This window comes from Hippocampus guttulatus, chromosome 22, assembly GCF_054856545.1.
Source record: "Hippocampus guttulatus isolate MCC_2025c chromosome 22, RoL_Hgut_1.0, whole genome shotgun sequence".
Classification (NCBI taxonomy): domain Eukaryota; kingdom Metazoa; phylum Chordata; class Actinopteri; order Syngnathiformes; family Syngnathidae; genus Hippocampus; species Hippocampus guttulatus.
Window position 1 is genome coordinate 4751233 of NC_141282.1, and position 20997 is coordinate 4772229.

Sequence of the window (20997 nt, forward strand, 5' to 3'; positions counted from 1 at the left end):
AACAGCCAGTCAACTCGAGTTTCTCATTCGTCGGCACCCATGTCACTCACCAGGTCAGCCCCTGGCTTTTAAAGGTATCGAAAAACAAAAAGTCACAGATACTACGACTACTAGAGAACCTGAGTTTGGGCATAAATAAAGCCTAAACCTCACATGAATAATGTTGGTGTTTAATAATGCAAAATCTTTTTTTCATTATTAATCGATTGGGCTAATCAGTAGACTACTTGATTCCAAAAATATTTGCTCGCTGCAGCATTCATACAAAGCGCAGCTGTCATAACATTCAGAATATTGGCTTTATGTTTCAGCCCTTGAGTCCTTTTCCTCTCGTCCACGCACGGCGATCAATACCCGACTTCCCCTGACCTCGCCATGACGGATTAACATATTCATAAAGCAAAACTCTGATGAGATTCGAATTTTGTCGACAGGAAAGAAAAAAAAAGTCGATTTGTTCTTATTGTTATGGGATTTTTAAATGCCAAGGGCGCTTGCCTTTGCCTTGCCTTGCTCTTTTGGACATATCTAATGTGAAGACATAATAGAAATACATTTTGCCGCTCCTTTGCCAGCAATTCTGTGCTTGTGTCACACAGATGACGGATGAGGTCTTGCCGAGGTGGTCAGAGCGCGTGCACGGATACCTGTTATGTCGTACGTAGCACGTCAGACACTTGCTTGTAGTCGAACCACACGCCGTGCGTATTTCTCGACTCTTTTCTGACACCCCCTCCCAAAAAAAAACATTTTATAACATATTGTGTGCAAGCCGCCAGAAGGCAAAGTAGGACGAAAGTCTTTTCCAAGTGACTCGCTCGACAGCAGACAGAGATTACAACAAGGTCGACAAAGTTTGCACCTGCGACGAAATTTAATCACAGAGAAAGAGCCGGTGTATCCATCCCTCCCCCTCCAAGCCGAACCTAATTTCAATTAGCGCAGGAGGTCCTGTCGTCATTGGCAGCTTTGAGCGGCACCTCTGTGTTTACTTTTCATTTCGGCGCTGCCAAATGGAGGCAGGAAAGGAAGTTGGAATCGTGGGCATCCAGATTGAAGCATCCGTAGGTGTTGGCGTAGCTCAGGAGCACGCAAAACTTGCTTGTGGCAGCATGTAACAGGTTTCTCGGGTGAGAACTCCTGAAGTTTTGTTTTGTTTTGTTCTCATTTTAGTGTGATGCCAGGCACCACGTAAACGCACAGTTGTATCGAGGCATACTTTTTGGGTGCACCGTTGATATTGCAAAGACTAGTCAAGCAATTCTGAGTACTTTAGTTAGAATGTTGAGTTTTTAGAGCTTACATTATAGCACATTTAAAGCACGCTGAATATTCACTGTGAGCCATACGAGCCTGTACGTTGTTGTCACAGCATCACTGACATCCGCCCTCTCAGTCAAATCCGCAGGGCCGTGCGAAAACACACATTCAATAATTAATGCCGCTCATTTCACGCCCCGATATATTTATGCTATTATTTATTTATGCTATTAATTCTCATCAGAGAGTTGGGTTCCCCTGGCTGGCGGAGCACAGGCTTCAAATTAATTTTAATAATGGAAAGCTCTCATTAGGATCCAATCAGATTTGAAGGCTTGTCTGAGTGTAATAGGATGGCCCCCGCACTTGACCAAAAGATTCATGTATTATTGAGGCGCAGGTGTCAACCCTGGATGAGCTGATTTGATGATAAAGTGCAACTCCCTCAGCAAATAGGTTAAATGTTGATGACAAATGAAAAGGCAAAGGACAAAAATCACATTTTGGTATGGCAGGGAGCAAAAAGCAAAGCATGAAACAGGAAATCATCCTATGAATGAAAGATTCTTCCATCTGCACGAGCATATCATCCCTACCGCTGGCTGTGAACTTTGGAGTTCTTTTCAAGATTCTGCTTTTTGTTTTCACATCTCCACATGGTCTCACGCCGCACCTGCCTTGTGCATCGGGTTAGCTGACCAGCTATTCCTTTTGATGAGCAGGCAAGTCACAGGTCCCAAATTTGGGAAGGACCACTCACGTTCGCTGTCCCGTTTTTAAAACCGACGTTTATTCCTCAGCATTCAACACGGCATAGACAATCATCTTTTGGGGGAAAAAAATCCAATATTTTGATATGTGTTAAGGTGGAGAAAAGTAATAACTCACCCCCTGACAGATGTACCTGTAGACGAATACAACAATGACTTTGATATGACTGTTTCGAGACAGGCTCTGCAAACAAAATATTGCAAAAATACACCTTGACATGTAGCTGAGTGACACACTTGTAAATGTGGGATTATATCCTATCTTTACTCATCTCTTTACTCCTTCCCTGGCACATGCTTCTACGTGCATAGTCAAATATCCAAAGTCTCAGTAGAGGCAGAGTTTGATATTACGCATGCTTTTTTTTTTTCTCACCGCCTAAATCTGGTCAGGGGCCGGAATTCATCGCAGGATCAAACCGACTTTTTCTCATCAAACCCAGGAAAGTGTGGCTAATGCAATTTCACTAAGTCACTGACTGACTTGATTACATGTGGGCCGGGGTGGGGGGGGGGGGGGGGAGATGCCAAGGCGCCAACAAGGGTGGCTGGCTGGAGCCTTGTGCGTTGTAGGTAAGTATGCGGAGATACTGAAAAATGTACTCAAGATTCAGCCGCATTAAGATTCATTAGGATTCCTCCCCGTTCTCGCGCTAAGCCGTCCCTCCTTCCACACGCCGCTAATCCCAGATGCGCACCAAAGTCCAGACCAACAAAAACATTTTTGCCCCAATTATGTGGCGACGGCTGGTAGCCGTCGGCCGCCATCCTGACCCTGTCACGTCCAGACAAGTCTGAAGGGGAGCCCCATGCATATTAATGCCTCCCGCTTATTTAATATTCATCGGTGTTATGCCCTGTTGGCAGCTGCTCCCAGACCCTCATGGATCAGTGAGGCTTCCTCCTCGCCTGCCTCGTCTGACACTGTTGCAGATGTTTAGAGCGTGAAATTAAATTGGTCATTGTCATCGGGGTCTACGCGCCGGGGAGTTTCTTGTTTGCCCACGTGCGATGCGGTTCACGGTTGGACAGGTGAAGAAAACTTGCCGGAAATCTTCAAAAGTTGGGCAAAGGATGGAAGATGAGCGCTCGGGTGGCAGCTTGGTTTGTCCTCCTCTAATTGAGTCCTAATTGAATTGGCACCGAAGCGGAGAGTCACGCAGGCGGCCGCGCCGTTAGATGACGGCAGATCAAAGTCAGAAGTTCTTCCGTTTGAAAGTTGGCAAAGGAATAAAGACCGACCTCGTCACTTCTCATGAAAATTCACCCAGTGTTGTCCCCCGTACGTTTCAAATAAAACATGTTCGATTAGAAATGCATTATTGAGCGCAGCCTAGGGAACAATAGCTTGATATGCATTTGAATGCATCCCGCCGAGGTAATACGGAATGCGTTTTGGCACAGCGTGGAGGTGTCTTTGTGTTCCATCACATAAGCTTTGCAAGGCCATATTGAAAATGGAAATGGAAGAAGAAGAAAACACAGGGCCCGGGCTTTGTTCCAAAAACTCACTTTGCCTATCGCCCATCTTACACCTCTCGCAAGTTTCTCATTAGCTCATTTAAAGTCTCGCAGGACTTTACATCTCGCCGAATCACAATTTGCTCGCAAACGCCGTGCGCGCCTTCAACCGTGAATTGTATTCCTCCAAGACGCGCATACCTGAACACGCGATCATTCTTTCCGCCGCACGGTTTGCCGTATCGACGGAAAGCCACAATTCCGTCTCCCGCCAATTATATCGATTACTTCAGCATGAACGCGGGTAATGAGCTTCAGTGTTCTTTCACTCCCCCGTGATATGCGCCTCGTCCCCTTTTCTGCATGAAACGCCAACCCCGATCTGCCACCCCATTGTCCCAGTGGCGTTTCTGTGGCACCAATGTCGGAGCTTGTTCCTCTGATTTCCTGATTAGCCCCTGTTAGCTGAGGTGGAGCGTGGATATGCATTTGTATTTGTGACTCCGGGTCTTGATTTTCACACAGAATCACGGTGAAGGAGTCAGTCATAAAAGACTCGAAAATTGCCTTGAAATAGATTTTTGTCGTGACCAGCATAAGGTGTCGCTAGAAGTCAATGAGAATCGGCTTCGGCGGCCCGTGAGATAAGATGGATGGATGTTTACTTCTCATTCCATTCCTAGGAGGGAGTGATATGATCGAGGGTGCGAGGCGGTCTTCAATTGCCCGCGTCACGTGCGCAGCCGACGAAATCATCCACAAGGGGGGATCTTGCAGTTTACCTGTAGAAACACTCTTTTCGTGCGCCAATCGAATGCACCGAACCCAGCGAGTCAATTTCTTCTTCCGTAATTTCAAGGCGAATCAATGGAGCCGTTTTGATTGACCGAGAGTCGGCCGCGTTCCGTTCCACAATAACGCACAACGGCGTCCAGTACTACGAGTGGGTTTGATCGGGTCCTTCTTTGTCTCTGTAGGCGGCGCCGATGACAACCTGATGGAAGGTGGAGAAATGAAGTTTGTGTGCAAGCCTGGAGCGAGGAACATCACCGTCATCTTCCAGCCTCTTCTCAGGTATGCCACTTTCTATGATATGTCTACAAATCAAAACAAATCAGTGGAAAATGGAACTTACTTAGCCGAGAAGAAACGCCAACACTCTCAAGATGTCAGAGATCTTGCACGTGACTCAATACCAGTAAAAATCAAACCAATTCGATTACGAAGCCTCTTAGTGACCGCGCATTGATTGGTGACATTTTAACGTTGATCGACTCACCGTAAATCGGACTCGATGTAATGCACTGGACCCCCGGTTCGACATGTTTTGTTGATACCCTCCAGCAATTGGAATCGACAGCCGTCTTCGCTTTTACTTCACATTAGATTTAAGTCTTTGCAAGGCCTGCCCGTTTTCTACACAATTCCCGGGAGATTTGCGCCAATCTAATAAAGAAGACGCCTAATTGAATTGTGATGCTCTGATACATTACCTTCAAGTCTCCATTATAGCGAGAGGGTTCTTATTTCCTCGCCGCGCCATTTGACGCCGCGCAATGTCTATTTGGATTGCACACGGGGTGGGATGATTGTCACGTTTTGGCACAAGCGCCGAGCTTCGAAAATGTTTTGACGCTAAAAGCATCACGATGGAGCCACCTGTGGAGAGCCGTGGTGAAACTCGGCCGATTTGGACGGAGACTCAATTTGCAGAGATGGAGTGACCGGTAAATGCCGCATCGGAAGTACTTTCATGACCCTTCTTGCAGAAAACAAACTATCCCAAACAAAACGAAACAACAAAAAAAACTACTTGCCGATGCCATGTTGTCGATAATGGTTGTATCAATCACTTGGAGTTGCAGAGCACTCCTCTCCTTGCGACGAGACTGCGAGCGCCGCTGGCACGCCGGGGCTTACAGATGGTTTTCTAATGGCGCAGCTATGCTGATGGATCGCTAAACCTCCCCGCAGCCAACCGCCCAACTCGCGGCGGCTTTTAATGACAAAAGCATTCGGCACTGCGCACAAGCTGGCGAAATGAAACCTGGGCAACTCATGCCAACTTGTGTCATTTGTCAGTTTGTTGAGTTTTCTTAACTCATTCGCTGCTGCCCGTTTTCACTGCATGACTCAAGTTGAAAACTGTGGCTTTTTTTTTTTTTTTTTTACATGCCGTTCGTCATTCTCTCCATGAGCTGCGTCATCTTTTCTGACGGTTGCAGCACACAACTCCTACCACCTTTCGTCGCGCATACTCTGTTGGACCGTGACGCCCCTAAACTTGACCAACTTTGCATTCGTGAGCTGAGATTAACCCTCGAATCTTTATCTTCTACTCAAAAGCTTTGCTTTTCTTCAATCCAAAGCGACATCGCCATCTGCGGTGATGGTCAGTGCAGTGGTTTACAAACTGACATTCAACAGGCAAGCTGGGTGAGGGCATCTTCCATGCCCGCTTATTGAAAAAGTACTTGACGAATATATACATTTTGATACCAGTTGATAAATATAAACGTTCATGCCGATGAATGAGTTAATATGTGCAAGACACACAAATGTACTCTTTACTATCCAGGGTGTCACTGGCATCCCTTCTACGCCGTTCGTCCCCTGCGTCTCTTCCGTGACCGAATCGACTGCTGCAAATCAGCTTGCGCATTAGGCGGCGCCAAGGCCGCCGTTTGTTTACCATTCCCTCCTGGACCGTCTAGCAGCAGAAAAGTTGAGAACGTACGCTCTGGTGCCTTCAAGGTTGCGACGTGTCTGACGCTGAATATGCCGAGGGGGATTATTTATTCCACTGGGGCTCGGATGGGCTCCGAATCCCCTGCTGGTTAGAAGCCTGTGCAGAGAGGGACATCTTAGTCAGACATTGCCAATCACCGCAGATAAATTGATGGTAATGGGAAAGAGGCAAGTCGGGAAATGCTCTCGGCTGTTGTTTTTGCATCGACTGTGCAGTGTCCATCAGATGCAATTAATTCATATGCACGAATGGTAATAATAATAAAAGCCAGCTCTGTGTCAAGGCTAAGCCTCTGACGCGTCCTCAAAGGTGACAGCAAGTAGTGAATGTATGACTTTGTGGGGAGTGTTTGCGCATGGAGTCGCCAATTTAGTTGACTTGTGGGGTCTCCAGTTGACATTTTGCTGGTATTTCCACCTCTTGCACCGGACGGGTTTGGCATTTTGAAAAGATTCCGCGAGGGCTGCTAATCTCTCCCAGTTCACCCGTCGCACGGGGCCCCGGGCGGGGCCATCCTTATAGATGTAAATTAGAAAAAAAAAGACAAACATTAGCTCAATGCTAAATCGACCAAGCACGGCGGATGCGTATGCGGGCGTCGCAAAGTTGGAGTGAGGAAAAAAAGTGCCCGCAAGGTCAGCACGTGAGAAAGGAGGCGGCGAGGGGGAAGGACAAAAGTAACGAGGAGCAGACAGAGAGCTCCATGACAGGAAGAGGACAGAAGGTCCCGGCCACCCGCCGCAGTTGCCTGTGGTGCAAACGGCAACACACCATGACTCTGCACTAATTTCACACTCTCATTAAATCCCCTCCCCGAGAGCAGACAGTCCAAAGACCGCAAACGAGAAAAAGCCAAAGTGGGAAGGTGAAATGGGCCGTTTTTTTTCTTGGCCAATTTTCCCTCAAAATTAACAATTTATAGCTTTGTGCCGATACCAATGTCAATATTGGTGCCTAGAGAGACGTAAGCGATGAAGTGATAAAAATTTTGTACTCTATTCAATTGGTCAGTCCCGATTAAAATTTGTTATATTTTGCCATGTTCAAGAAAAATTCTGCCATGCGGTTTCGGTGAGGACTTAAATGTAAGTACTGGGAAAAAAAGGGAAAAGAAGTATTGGTGCGTCGTCCTTCATGCTCGACCAGCTCATAACTTTGTTGTCTTTTCCTCTCTTTTCTCCCTTGATCAGCGGGGGGGTTTTTTTCTTCCCTCAAGTGTCTCTCTCGCCCGCTTCCATTAAATACCAGCACCTCGTCAAGAAGGAATTTACACTAGAAAAGGTCACGAGCTCGCGCGAGATGAATAAAATCGACACAAGAAAGCATCAACACAGAGGCGGGAGCAGATGGCGTCGACGGGAGGAAAAAGCACAAAGGGAAAGATGATGAAACAAAAGGAACAAACAGACAGGTGGGTTGAGAGTCGAACAAGATAGGAGCAAAGAAGAAAGAAAAGCGAGAAAGCCTCTTAAATTGCCTCTGTGTTGAATGGCTTGTTAGTCCGCTTTGAATTGGGAGTTTTGTATGAGTGCGCCGGCATTGTTGCCGCGAAACAATGTGCTGCCTCGGCCACGGGGAGAAAATGAAAAAGGCCGATAACAAGAGCGCTTAGCTGCTAAGTGCTTCGCATTAAACACTGCAATATACTCCAACGATGTTAGGTGGGGAAGGGGAAAAAAAATGTTTCTCCCAATGCATCAGGTGAGCTGCACTCATTTCGGCAAACTGCGTGCAGATGTTTCAATTGACCCAACGGACTCGTCAAAATGCTCGGATATAACAACACCAGACACCTTCAAACAGCTGGTCATCCGCTGGACGATTCTGTCGTCAGTTCCTCAAAAATCGGTCAACGCTCCAAGCTATGTAGTCACACGCGCAGTTAAAGCGCAGAAGTTGACAGTACAATGGGCACAAAATCAATAGAATTCGATGCAAAAGCAAACTAAATTCTGCCAACATCATTGATGGGCTAATCTATTTCGCAATCTATTACCTTGAAAGACAAAGTCAATTCAAAAATGTTCTTTGCGATTTTAAAATAAATAAATAAATGTTCTATGCGACCCCACTAGTCCAAACATGCTATTCTGATTAATACCGTGTCGGAATATTAATTTATGAGCAAAATCCGCCTGTTGTCATCCATCTCAGGGGGCGGCCATTTTGTCACTCCCATTGAAAATAACATCACAGTTGTAACGACCGATCGTGGTTCACCTTGAGAATTTCATATGACCAAACTCAGAAACCAGGTGAGACTTGCTTGGTCGTTAAATGACAACAACGCTCTTCGCCAAACAAAATTTAAGACAATTTAAAGGGATGAAAGACAACATCAGTCAACTGTAGTCAGGAGCAAACGCGTATTGTTGGCATGGACACGCACGCACGCCGCAGATATTAAATCCAGCATTGTGGAAGTCTTTTCTCCAGCTATAGAAAGCTGGATAAACGCTTTGATTTTGTTTATCCACCCCATAATGGAATCACACTGGGTATCCGAGGCAACCTGTGAAGCCGGCATCTCGGCCGAGAGGTTGCGGATGAGGGGCGCTTAAAGGTGTCCGGCTTGCCTCAACGGTAGACGTCTTGTGAAATCGGCTTTGATGGTTCCCCCAAGGGGGGAAAAAAAAAAGAAAGCGGGCACTGAGAATTGTTGGCTTGTCCCATTAGAGGCTGAAATTGTGCTTGGAAAAAGAGGATTTGTCTAAATATAGAGCGGTGACGCCACACGGGAAGATCTCCTAATCAGCCGCCAATCGGGTGTTTTCTGTTTGGCCCTTGGTAATGTCTTCGATTGGTTACATTTAAAAAAATGAACGATTTATCGAAATCATATTGATAGTTGAACCGTGTGTGTGTTTGTTTTTTTTTAAGCACACAATTTAATTACGCCGTCATATCCTCGGAGTCGTTGCTACGCTGGGACAAACGCGGGAGCACGTTGATGCTAAAATTCAGGCCTTGCAAGGGATTTGCAATTAACGTGTGATTTCCAGATTTTCCATTTCCTCTTCCTTACCTCCTTCCATCATTCAATCCCCTTGACCACATGAGCTGCCACTCCGCGTTAGCGTCACATGAGCGAGTCCACATCACAGCAGCCTTTGATTGGGGGCCGGGGCCTTTCCAGGTCTGCGAGCCGCTCCGTGATAATAACCTTGTTTGATTGCTGGAGCGGCAATGTAATTGATTGATCGGCAAAGGCTTTTGTTGGGGGTCTTTTGAAGGAGCCTGCGCAGATGCCAGGGAAGGGATCCGCGTGCGGTACACTCTGCAAAGTTCAGGTCGAGACATATGCGGTCCGGTTCAGATTGACACTCCGAGGTATGCTTCAGAATGGTCAGTCAGGGCGGTCAAAGTTGCCAAGGAACAATGAAGGGCATTCGGCAGTTCCTCTGTTTGAAAGATCTTAGCGAAACAATTTACAGTCATATTTACATCAAATATACGGTGTTTGTGTTTTTTCGTCATTTCAATTAGGGTTTTCTTTCTGCTCATGTTTGTGGTTTTTCGGAATATTTTTTTCCTTATTTTTTATTTTTATTTTTTAGCCTTTTGAGAAAAAAAATCCCTTAATATTTTTTCATATTTTTTATTTTCCCACAGATATTTCAGAACTTTTGTTATTTTTAAGTCACATTTTAAAAAAAAAAAGGTAAATTGCTTGCAGGTTTTTTTTCCTGAATATTTTTGCATTTTTATGTCTGACAGAATTATTTGGATTTTTAAACACTTCCTGATCGAAATAATTTTTTGTTGTCTCCGAATTGCTCCTTCAATAGGTTATCCCTTGTTTTTGAATTGTTCATTACTGTCCAAGATGGATGCTTCTCATGAATATGAGCCTGTGCAAAAAAACCTCCCTCCCAAACTCCGAGTGCAAGACACATTTGTCAGAGAGATGGATGTTGCTCCTGCTTTGTCCTTCCTCTCCCGTGCACAAACTGCACCCCCCCATTGAGCGCGGGAGCGGTAGAAAAGTCAAACCGGCAGAATGATTGCACCTCCCTTTAAACTTTCTCCCTGACTTCAAGTCCAGAAACAGTTTAGCAATAAAAGCCCCCACACAGAACTCTGCACAAGTGCACTATGATTGGTCGGAAATTTGAGACACAGTATAGTGGAAATGGGGTTGTGGGGGGAGAGGGAGGGGGGTCCATTATGTTTGATGTGAGCGTCTCACCGCGAAAACTCCTGCGAAACAACATTAGGGGGTGTTGTAATGCGATTGCGGCGTTGCGAAGATGAGATTTCGAATGGATGTGAGCGCATTAGAACATTCTTTATTTGTAATATTTATTCAACCCCCTCCTGGTTTCAAATGCGGTATTACAAAGTACGACCCCCCCCCCCCCCCTCCTCTGCGTGTTCTCCAGCTGGGAGCGATTATTCTTTTTGTGGAGGGAACATTATCCTTTTTACATGGAAAAATAAAATACAATTTTATATACATATATATATATATATATATATATACAGTATACGGTATATGTATATATAATACGTGTACTCACCACACTTTTACTAAATAAGTCAAGGGGCGCAAGCATGAGCAGGCCTAATGAGTTAGATGAAGGAGGATGCAGAGGAGACCGACACAGGCGCACGCTCCCAACCGCTCGAACGAGATGGGAGATGGAGTGTTGCCGTTATGCAAATGCCAGGTGTCAAGTGTAAATGAGATTGGAAGGACGGGAAACAGACGTACGGGATCTTATCGCGCCGGGCGAGGCGATGAGAGCAGCCCGACACGTTTGAAGAAAAGGACATGGAGTGACAGCCCGGTTTCCTGGAGGTGGCACACGTGCCTGAATCGCAACAATTGTGTCATAAATTGTCACGTATTAGTCTGTTGCCGATATGACAGCATGTATCGGATTAAAAATAAATAGGAATGAAATAAAATTACTGACAAAATAAATGTAAAATAAATGCTCTGTTGATGCGTGGGTTTGGGAGAACAGCCTAAATTAAATGAAATTAAATAAACCGAAAATTAAGAAAAACACTGTAAAATACAATCAAAATACTTCATTCCATAAATTCCCATATGAAAGTAAAAATACGTTTTAAAAATAGTTTGATTTATAAAAGAATACAAATTCCTAAATACGACTGTCCAACGTAAATCACTTCTTCACAATCCAAAGAACTTTTTTCACAGAGTCCTTTAAAATCAGTCGTAGCTGCAGACAAAGTGCTGCACATACAGTAAACTAAAACCCAGACATCTAAAAACCAATGTCAATTAAAACTATCAAATTAAAAGAGCCAACACAAAAATAAGGACAAAAACAGGAACGCTCTTGTCATCTCTGTCTTTGCTTTTTTGGGCGGCGAGTAACCAAAACTTCCGTCCCCCTCGTCGGTGATCCACTTCGACAGACGTAATATTCCCCATATGGTTTTGAACATGAAAGCCCGTCACATTGAAGCCCGATCTCAACGCGGCAAAGAAAAAAAGGTCAAGGTTGTCATCTCTCTCAAGTGGACGCTCGCCGAACAAAACACGACAACAAGCTGCCCGGGAATCGATGAATAATTTAACCCCTTGATTGATGTTCGCCCTTCCTGAGTCGCGCTTTGAGCAGCATCCGCCTCAAGTTTGAAAAGCCCTGCGTTTAACATAAAAATGGACGACGGGGGGTGAGGGGGCCAAAGCATGTGGCGCGATAACACCGACGGTGTGCTAAAAATAGAGCGAGTGGTGATGAAGTGAAGGGTGGGAAATGGAGAGATAGGGCACCGGCGCCGCAAGTGACGAGGTGATAACATGGCCTGTGATATCACACTGCACCCCCCCCCCCCCCCCCACCACCACCACCACCCCATGATGCAACTATGCCAGACGGTTAGCACCTTGCATACTACATCTACAGTCCATTCAGTCTCCTCCAAAAGTATTCCAACGGCAAGGTCAGTTCATTTGTTTTTGTTGGATACTGAAGTTTCCGATCAAAAGATGAATATGAGACAAAAGTTAACAAGTCCAGCGTTTATTTCATGGTCTTGACATCGCGATGTGACTTGCAGTTACTGCATCCAACCCGTGGCCCACTGACTTCACCAGAAAGCTGCATACCTCATTGAAAATGCTTGTTCAGGCCTTTTTTGTGGCCTCTCTCAGTTCGAAGAAAAGTGCATGTTCCGTTGGGTTAAGTTCCGGTATGTCTTTTGTTGTGTTGGGAATGTGTGTGGGGTCAGTGTCAAAGCCTCTCCCGATTAGTTGTATTATTTGCTCAGCATTTTTCTGTATGGTTTTATCCAGTACAATATTATAGAGTGCTATTTTTCTTCTCATTCACTTTTTTTTTTTGCCCCACTGCCTCCTTCGAAAGGTACGTAAATGTGAATTTATGTCTGAATAAGCATCTGCAGGAGGTCGCTTGGGTTTTATCCCACTGGCCGCACTGCACCTGCTTATGTCTTAACTATACAACCAACGTGCTGAGTTCCCAGAAATTGAAGTGCACACAGAAAGGCCACGGAGGGTGCCATCACCTGTCTGTCTCTATTGACACAAAACGGATAAAAGCCATCATTTAGAGCCCCCATCGCCTCCCCTTTGTGCAGTGCCGTGAGAGCCATCTCCTGCCCGATAAAGCTCTTAATTGCGCTTCGGAGCGTTCAAGAGAGCTCAACATTTCTTGGGTATCTCGTGCACTAAAACCAATCAACATTAATAAAGATATCTATACTTTTTTTATTCAAATCAAACTAAATTAAAGATTGTGTTTTAATAATACACAGATGTTCAGGAACCGACCAATACCAGTACGAGTATTCACCTATACCGAGTACTGATACCTCTTGTACATTTGATATATAACGTTTCAACGTTGCAATGTGTGCTGTATAATAGCGCCAAGTACTGCTGAGGAGGACTTAATTGATGTCAAATTTTGTTTGCCTAAAGTATCGGTGGCTGGTATCGACAGCCTCCACGAGACTTTAAAATAAGGCTGGTATCAGCACTGATGCTGATACGTAATATCGGTACTTGCCCATCCCTCCTATTAGTAGAGTTTAAAAAAGAAAAAAAAAAAAAAGAAAAATCAATTTCGTATGTGTTCACTTGCTCGTCAGCCTTGGAGAAAAGACTAATGACGAGACGGTCCCAGTCGCAACGTGCGAGGGCGTTAAAAAGATGTAAGGTGAGCGTTAAGAAGATGGAGGAGCCGCCCCACGGCGGCCATTTGTCTTTTGAGGTTCCGGTAGCATCAGCGAAACAAGGCCATCTCATTTCCTGTTTTTTGCAGGAAGCAGCTGTCTTCGCTAGCGTTACCGTCGCCACCGCCGCCGCTTGCTGCTTCTTGGGCGCTCATCAATCTCGCTCGTTTTAATTGGCCTGCGCCACACTGTGACGAGCCTCCACACACAGACAAATGTAAATAGCCACACAAACACCTTTTGAAGACGCATTGTTGCATCCTTATAACAGGGGACCGAGCTGTGCGCCTTGTGGTACACCAGTGACCAGTAGTCCTATTAATACTTATTTTGCAAAAGCAGCATACTGTACATATACAATGGATCACTAGAGGAACTTGGTGGTGGTCTAGGGAAGATGCGCCATTTTTTTTTTTTCGTAGATCACTCATCTTGGTCCAGGCAGCATCCAGAAACTTTGCGCTCGGATCTGCCTTGTTTCCAATTAGCTCCCTAATATGAATGCATTTCCCTGTCGGCCAAACGACATCCCTTCAAACCTCCACCGCATTGCCGCTTCATACCTTACTGTTGATTCCTTGCCTGAAAATGTGAATGAAGTCTGGAAGTTGACACAGTGACATCTGCTGGTAGAAGTTGACATTGCCCAAATATTTCATGATAGTTAATAAAGAAAGGAAAAAAAGAATAAAATAAACGAAAATTATAGTGAAGGATCAAGCTCTGTTTTGACTAGGCATGTGTATATTCCAAATCTTTTAAATTATAATTTGAGAAGTGCTTTTGGAGTGGACCAGATGCCCTCTGTTGGGGATGCCATGGCTTCTCTCTCGCCTTTTATTCCGGCGTTCTTGATAGCCGACGATGAAGCCCCTCCCTTTCCTCACCCGCACTGTACGACAACCTTCGCAGCATGTCAGTGTTTGTCTGAGCTCACCAGGGCGGCTAAGTGAATTATTCAAGGCTATTAAGATTTCACACGCCGAGTCGCTGAGTCGTCAGCGAGCGCTCGAGGCGGCTGCCGTTTCCACAGCAACCCGGACGATGATTCGAATCAGACCGTTTTTGGTTGTCTCGCCTCACACCCGCCGTTGCGCGGCGCGCCGTCCGTTGATCCCGGTTTCCGGCGTCCTCATGCCGGTCCGTGTTCCTCGCCACAAGATGGGACGTTTACTACTCACGGGGGCGCCACCGCATTACTCAAATGTTATCACCTCTGTCGGCGGAGAAATCCATCTGTGCTCACACACAAAGCGGACGATCCATCATCTTGACTCCGGCATCGAAGCGGTGACAGTAATGACAGGCAGGGATGGATCTCGGGGCAACAAGGCGCTGCGCTCAAGTGGCAACTTTCTGTCGCCAGAATCGATTTTATTTCTCTTATTTTTTTTTCCGAGGATGAAGTTGTCAGCAGAACTTGTATTTTCTCTTGAAAAGCTTGCCGACTCGTTGGCAAGAGGGTGTTTAAGTTCTCTCCACATTTATGGAGAGGAGCTGTTTATCTGGCCCACATTGTTTGACAGCTCTAATTAGGCCACAGAAGAGTTTCTCCCACTTTGCGCCGCGGTCGACTTTGGAGAATCAATGAAGGATTTACAGTGGCTTTAGACTGCACACACGAGGCCTCCAGTCTTGCTGACTAATTGGGTGCAAATGCTGAGTAGTGTGTGAGGGTGTGAGTTAAGTCCGCAGGAATTGTTTTGTTTGGCCAGAGCTACACGTTCAAATACGCCAAACAAAATAACGGCGTGGAATAGGACAACACTGGAAGTACTGACACAAGCCTGTTTTGAGATATCTCAATTCCTCAGTAAGCCATAGTAATGTTAGTTGTTCTTCGCTGAGGATCAAGAATATGCGCCTCCGGGTATTGTTCTCTAGCCTGTGTATGCCTTTACTATTACGCTAGCAATGGCTTGTATCTTGAAAATCCCATTCGTCGGGTCATTTGGGTCTCAAGGATGTTCCAGGCGTGAACTTGACACTTGCTCCAGCAGCCCGTTGAGGCAGCAAATTATTGTTGTGCATATTCGTAATACCAACTTCAACTTCAGTGATGCAAATTTTAGCTCCACTCTATTTGAATGCCAAACAAAAGAGTGCTTCTGTTACTTTGCTCCAATCAAATGTTCTCTCTGCATCCTGACATAACCCTCACTTTGTTATTGTTGTCTTCTCAAGATTTACTGCACTCTACAAGTCAGGGGGTCATGCGTAGCCACACGTCATGTAGGTCAAGCAATCTTTTTTTTTTTCTCCACGGGGTTTGATTTATTTGCGCATTTATATGTGCGCTTGAGGAAGCGCTCACTCTTGCGTGACGTCGGCCCCGCAGGGCGCGCGCCAGACGAGGTCGGCGGCCGGCGAACCTGACAAACGAGGTGCGCGCGTGCCTCGGCGAAGCCACGCGTTTGTGGCCAACCCACATCTGGGTGGGATAAAAGTGTTGCGGGGGACTCAGAAGAAGATCTAGTTTCTCACGACTTCTCTCTGCAGGTTCATTCAGGAGATTGAGATGAATATGGGTGCAGGCCAGGCCAAGCAGTGCCAACTCCGAACCTTCCTGACGTACTACATCAACGACCTTTTCCTCAACCAGGTCGGCGAACAGACTTCTCCTAGTGTCAAGACCCACCCCCACCCCAACTCATCAAATCCTTCGTCATTCAGGTCCGTACAGAGATCAACAAAGAAATCGAGGCAGTGAGCAAGGTAGCCGACCCCTTGAAGATCCTCGCCAGTGCCGACACCATGAAGGTTCTGGGCGTACAGAGACCCGTGCTCCAGGTGAGGTACTCACACGGGGGCACCAATAATCCAGCTAGCCACGCAAAAATCACTTAGTAGCCGCGGTGGCTAATAGACAAACAGGTAAGTGTTTCTGTTAAGAGTGCCAAAGCGGACATCCAGACCACTGCTCACTTCGTCGCTGTCATCCATGTTGGCTCAAAGTGGCTATTTTCACACGTGCATGCACTTTAATTGTGTTTGTTTTGTCAAGAAGGACAGCGTCAAAAGAGTTTGTGTTGCAGCTCTGGGATGTGTACAGTATTTGTGTGTCAGTGTGTGTGTGTGCTCTGCGGCTGCTCATCTTCCATGCTGCAAACGTCAGTGGCAGTTCATTACGGAAGGAGCGCGAGGCAGTGGGTGTTCGGAGTTCAGCAGGGTTTGTTTACGGCTCGGGCCCCTCCTTAACGAGAGGAGTGCAGCATCTTGCTAATTATGCTGCTGTGGCTAATGAGCCTTTCTGTTGAGAGTGGGGAGCGCGCAATAAAGCGCCGCCTTTGTTTGGGATTTTTATTGTTTTTAATTGGGTTGAATAAAAGAGCCCAGCACAATTCGGCAGCGTCTTTCCAATCCTTTTTTTTTTTCTTCTTCCATTTTTCAGGCATCCTTTTGCTACCTGTGTGTGTGTATGGCAAGGCTCCAGTGTCTCCAAACAAACAAAATTTCTCGATGGGCGGTCAGGGAAATGAATTTTTCAATTTTAGCACAATTCCACATAGAAATCAAACGGCTAACCAAGCAATCACGCGGGCAGCGTCGTCGCTAAAATAAAGCCAGAGCGAAAAGGTGGTGCAACAGAAATGTGGCGCCTAATCGGGCTGCGGCAGGAATCAAAATGCAAAGTGAATCGAGTCTAGAGAAAAATTGAAGTTCGGTTATTTCAAGGCCTCGCGGTGCAATGCATTTTGATTCCTGCCGCAGCCCGTTTAGCCAGCACTGTAGCTCCTCTTGAGTTCATTGTAGTGAAACACATCATCCAATTATTGCAGCAACTACAAGCTTTTGTGTCTTTCTCTTTCAATATACTTTGCATTTTGGGTTTTTTTGCAACTCGTTTCGGGAGTTGCCTAAATCAACTTCACCTATTGCAGTGTTATCGTGAACGCCGTTTTGCCGCTGTTGCAACCACTACAACAAACTTCTGTTTTTGTTTGTACTTTATTTGCAGGCTGTTTAGGCGGAAGAGCATTTTAACTTGAGTCCATTGCAACTCCTGTAGTCTTGTAGTGAAATACTGTACATTTGCAACTACCAAAATAATGATAACAAATTTCCCATCCACTTCCTGTCATCTTTGCATTCTGATTCCTGCTACAGCCTGTTTAAGCAGCAAATCAGGTGAACTTGAGGAGGCAACTATTGCATTATAAACAAAGCACTTTTTTGTACATACTTTATTCATTTCCTGTTTACTTTGCATTTCGTTTACCGCCACAGCCCGTTGAGGCAGCAAGCTATCTGAGCTTGAATGAACCGAGCGACTGCTCTGCTTCTCAGGCGAGCAGTTTATGTTCACAATACGTTTTCCAGGTTAGGAGCCTGGCACTTTTAATTCCAAAAAGTACCAACTTAAGTCCGTTGTGAGCTTCATGTCCTCACCGGTTACCTTAGCGACTGCGGTGGATGATTAAAGATGATTGTGACTGCGCCGTAAAATGCTTGCGAGGGTTTGCAATTACGTAGCAGATGTGCCTTTTTTAGTTTTTATTTTGCACATATGTGTCAGTGCGCCAGGTGTTGTCATGGACACGCACGCATGCGCACACCTACACACCGTTGGCATCATAACCTTCGGGGCTGATGAGAGGGAGAGAGACAACTCAATATAGTTTCAGCACATTAAGCACACTGTGCCGGGCCGCAGCCTCATATGGGAAACCATGGGGGAGCACATTTTATGGACGCATCTGCTCACTTGCGGCCGTTGAAGCATGCTAAACTGCTAATGTGAACTGGAGGTGCGACTGGAGGAAGGTGTTTCGGTTTAGCATTGAGATTTTTAAAAAAAATTCCAGGGCAGTGTAGAACATTTAAATGAATGAAAATGCTGTTAATTAGTTTTTAGCCTCATCGGAATTACAGGCGCCCTCCGATACGGAGTTTTTTTTTCGACCGGTGCCAATGCTGATAGTTGGCAGGATTGCGATAACCGATTGATCGGCCGACAATACTTTCATTTAGTATTTTTTTTTTAACTTCACAACAGAGTGAGAAATCAGCAAGAACGATTCATCTGTCAGGCACTAACAATTACATAATTAAATACAATATAAAGGATTAAATAAACAGCTGGAGCATCATGATGACCACCGTCGTCATTTTCTGGCAGTCAGCAAGGCCGTTTATTGAATCCAGGGAGCGTAATCAAACACACTCCAGCAAGCGCTGCTGTCAACCACTGCTCACACCTAGACACTCACATGCAGACGTCCCACACTGTTGGTAAATATGTTTTGTGTTTGATTCTTAAAAAAAAGTTTCAATGTGTTTTTCATAAGATCTCTTGGCATCCCGGCTTTTCAGCTATGGCCGTTGGGTCTTGAATGGACAGTATTGCCCGCGATGAATGGGGGGTTGACTGTAACGCGGTTATTTTTATCTATCTTACATGAGTAGGTCATATTTTTTTGTCGCCCCACCGCTCCTTCGTGAGCATATTATTTATGGCTGCATTTCGGCACGTATCGGCTTCTAATAAATCACGTTGCATGGTGATATATCGGGGACCCCTTTTGCGTCACTTCTCCCTGGCTTTGGGGCCATCGCCGCACGGGAGTCAAGGTGAACGAGCGCCTATAAACAATACCCATTCAGTTAATAAGTAAAATCGATATCGGGGATGATTTGCCTATCACGAGTCGACAGTGGTTCCCAAAGGGGACTACCGTGTATCGTGTACTGTATGTACTGTATATCATAGGGTAATAATAAGATTATGACGAGCCTACGCATCCTGGCTTATATATGGTCCACAAGGACCGAGAGATAAAGTCCACAGAGGTGAGTGTCCATTCACTGATAAGCTTGAATCACAGTTTGTTTGTTTTTTTTTGGCTTGTATGTTTCACACGTGTTTATGTTTGTGTGCAGGAATCAGATGGTGAGCTCAACACATGAGCACGTGCGCGCTAAGATGCTATCTGTCCGACTCTCTGATTGATTCATTTAATTAGAGTTAGATCGAGGCAGAATAGAGGAAGAGTGGAGGCGAGCGAGGGTTACGGTTACGCTGCTGGATAGCTTGTCAGATTGGCTCCATTTATCTTGGTCCAAAGTAAAGCACAGACAAACCCCGCCCCCTTCCTCATCCCTCAACCACCACCGCACACATTTTTTTTTTTTTTTGGCACTTCAACATGCGAGCAAGATGTAAACTATCTTCATTGATTGATTATTAATCAGGCGGCAAATCAGTCACATTATTTAAAATAAACATCATTAAAAGTAGAAATGTCCCACAGTTCTTTTAATGGGGGGAATCCGAGTCCAAGTCGCTTGATTTGGAACATCTGCCGATACTGAGTTCTGATCCGATACCATTGTGAGTCCCGAACCGATACCACTGTTGGGTTATTTGGTATCATCTTTGTACCTCAGACTTATTTTGTCACTTAATGACCTGTTAAAAATTAAGAACATTTAGAAAGGTAGCACTCATCTTAGAATTAATATAGATCAGCCGGGATTTGCGGACAACTCTACTTTTAGGATGCAACTTTTTTGGAGTACTGTGTCATTTTGGCTTTTGTGACGCTGTAAATGTATTAGATATATATAGATAGATATAAGATGTTTAGATAGTCTGTGTAAGCGCAATAGTATTGCAATAATATTGTTCCTCGTCTGATGACAGCGTACGGAGTTTTACGTCCAGACTTCTTCACCCCCCCCCCCCCCCGCCCCCTAAAAAAAATAAACAATTATCACTATTGTATGCGTAATATATGTATCACAGGCATGTTGCACCACCAGTGATCCGCTAATGATGTTGACCTTTCGGCATTTATATTCCGACGTGCTTGCGTGTGTGTATGTGTGTGCGCGTGTGTGTGCCCAACCTCCACCTACCGTAATGACACTGACCTTTATTGTTTGTCGTGATGTGTGTAGGCAATGCTTATTTGCTTCCTGCTGATTGCCTCCATGCACGAATGCACACACATACCGGAGAGAAAGGGTAGGGGGGGACTCTTTTATAAAGCAGACCCCCAGCACCCATCGGTGGGTGCAGCAATCACAGCACAATACACCTGTTAGCTTCATCAGCCCTGTGATTTGGACTCAAGTGGGAGTGAGGGACAAGGAAAGAGGCTGGATGATTTACACACACATACACACGTACCGTTTCAAGTCAAGTCAAGTCAAGTCAACAGTATTTATAGAGCACTTTCAAACAGCCATCGCTGCATACAAAGTGCTGTACATGGAGCAATTTAACATGCACAATAAACAGTAAGACAAATCGGTAATAAAGGCGGTAGAAAGCACCAAACAGTAAAACCAAGAACAAATCTAAGTCATGCTGAGTCGAATGCCAAAGAATACAAGTGAGTTTTGAGGAGGGTTTTGAAGATGGGCAGCGAGGAGGCTTGCCGAATGTTCAGTTTCAATTTTAAAGCACCCTGCAGCTGTTGTCTGCAGCATCTGACGCTAACATGCTAATGTTGGATAATGTTGCTAGCAAAAGAGAAAAAAAACAAAAACACCAGTATTACTGCAGCGTTTTGAGCAGTTGCGGCTGTCTTCTTCAGTTATACTGTATCCTGATTTGGGGATCATACTGCACCCGGT

At 45.4% G+C, this 20997-nt stretch overlaps 1 protein-coding gene across 1 annotated transcript in view; it reads left to right on the forward strand.

Moving 5' to 3' along the window:
• Positions 1-20997, forward strand: part of exoc4 (exocyst complex component 4) — a 48543-nt gene that overhangs the window by 13043 nt on the left and 14503 nt on the right. Inside the window, exons 11-13 of the mRNA XM_086103419.1 lie at positions 4469-4565; positions 15916-16018; positions 16090-16206. Of these exons, the coding sequence (XP_085959545.1) occupies positions 4469-4565; positions 15916-16018; positions 16090-16206 (317 nt within the window). The remainder of the gene's footprint in view (positions 1-4468; positions 4566-15915; positions 16019-16089; positions 16207-20997) is intronic.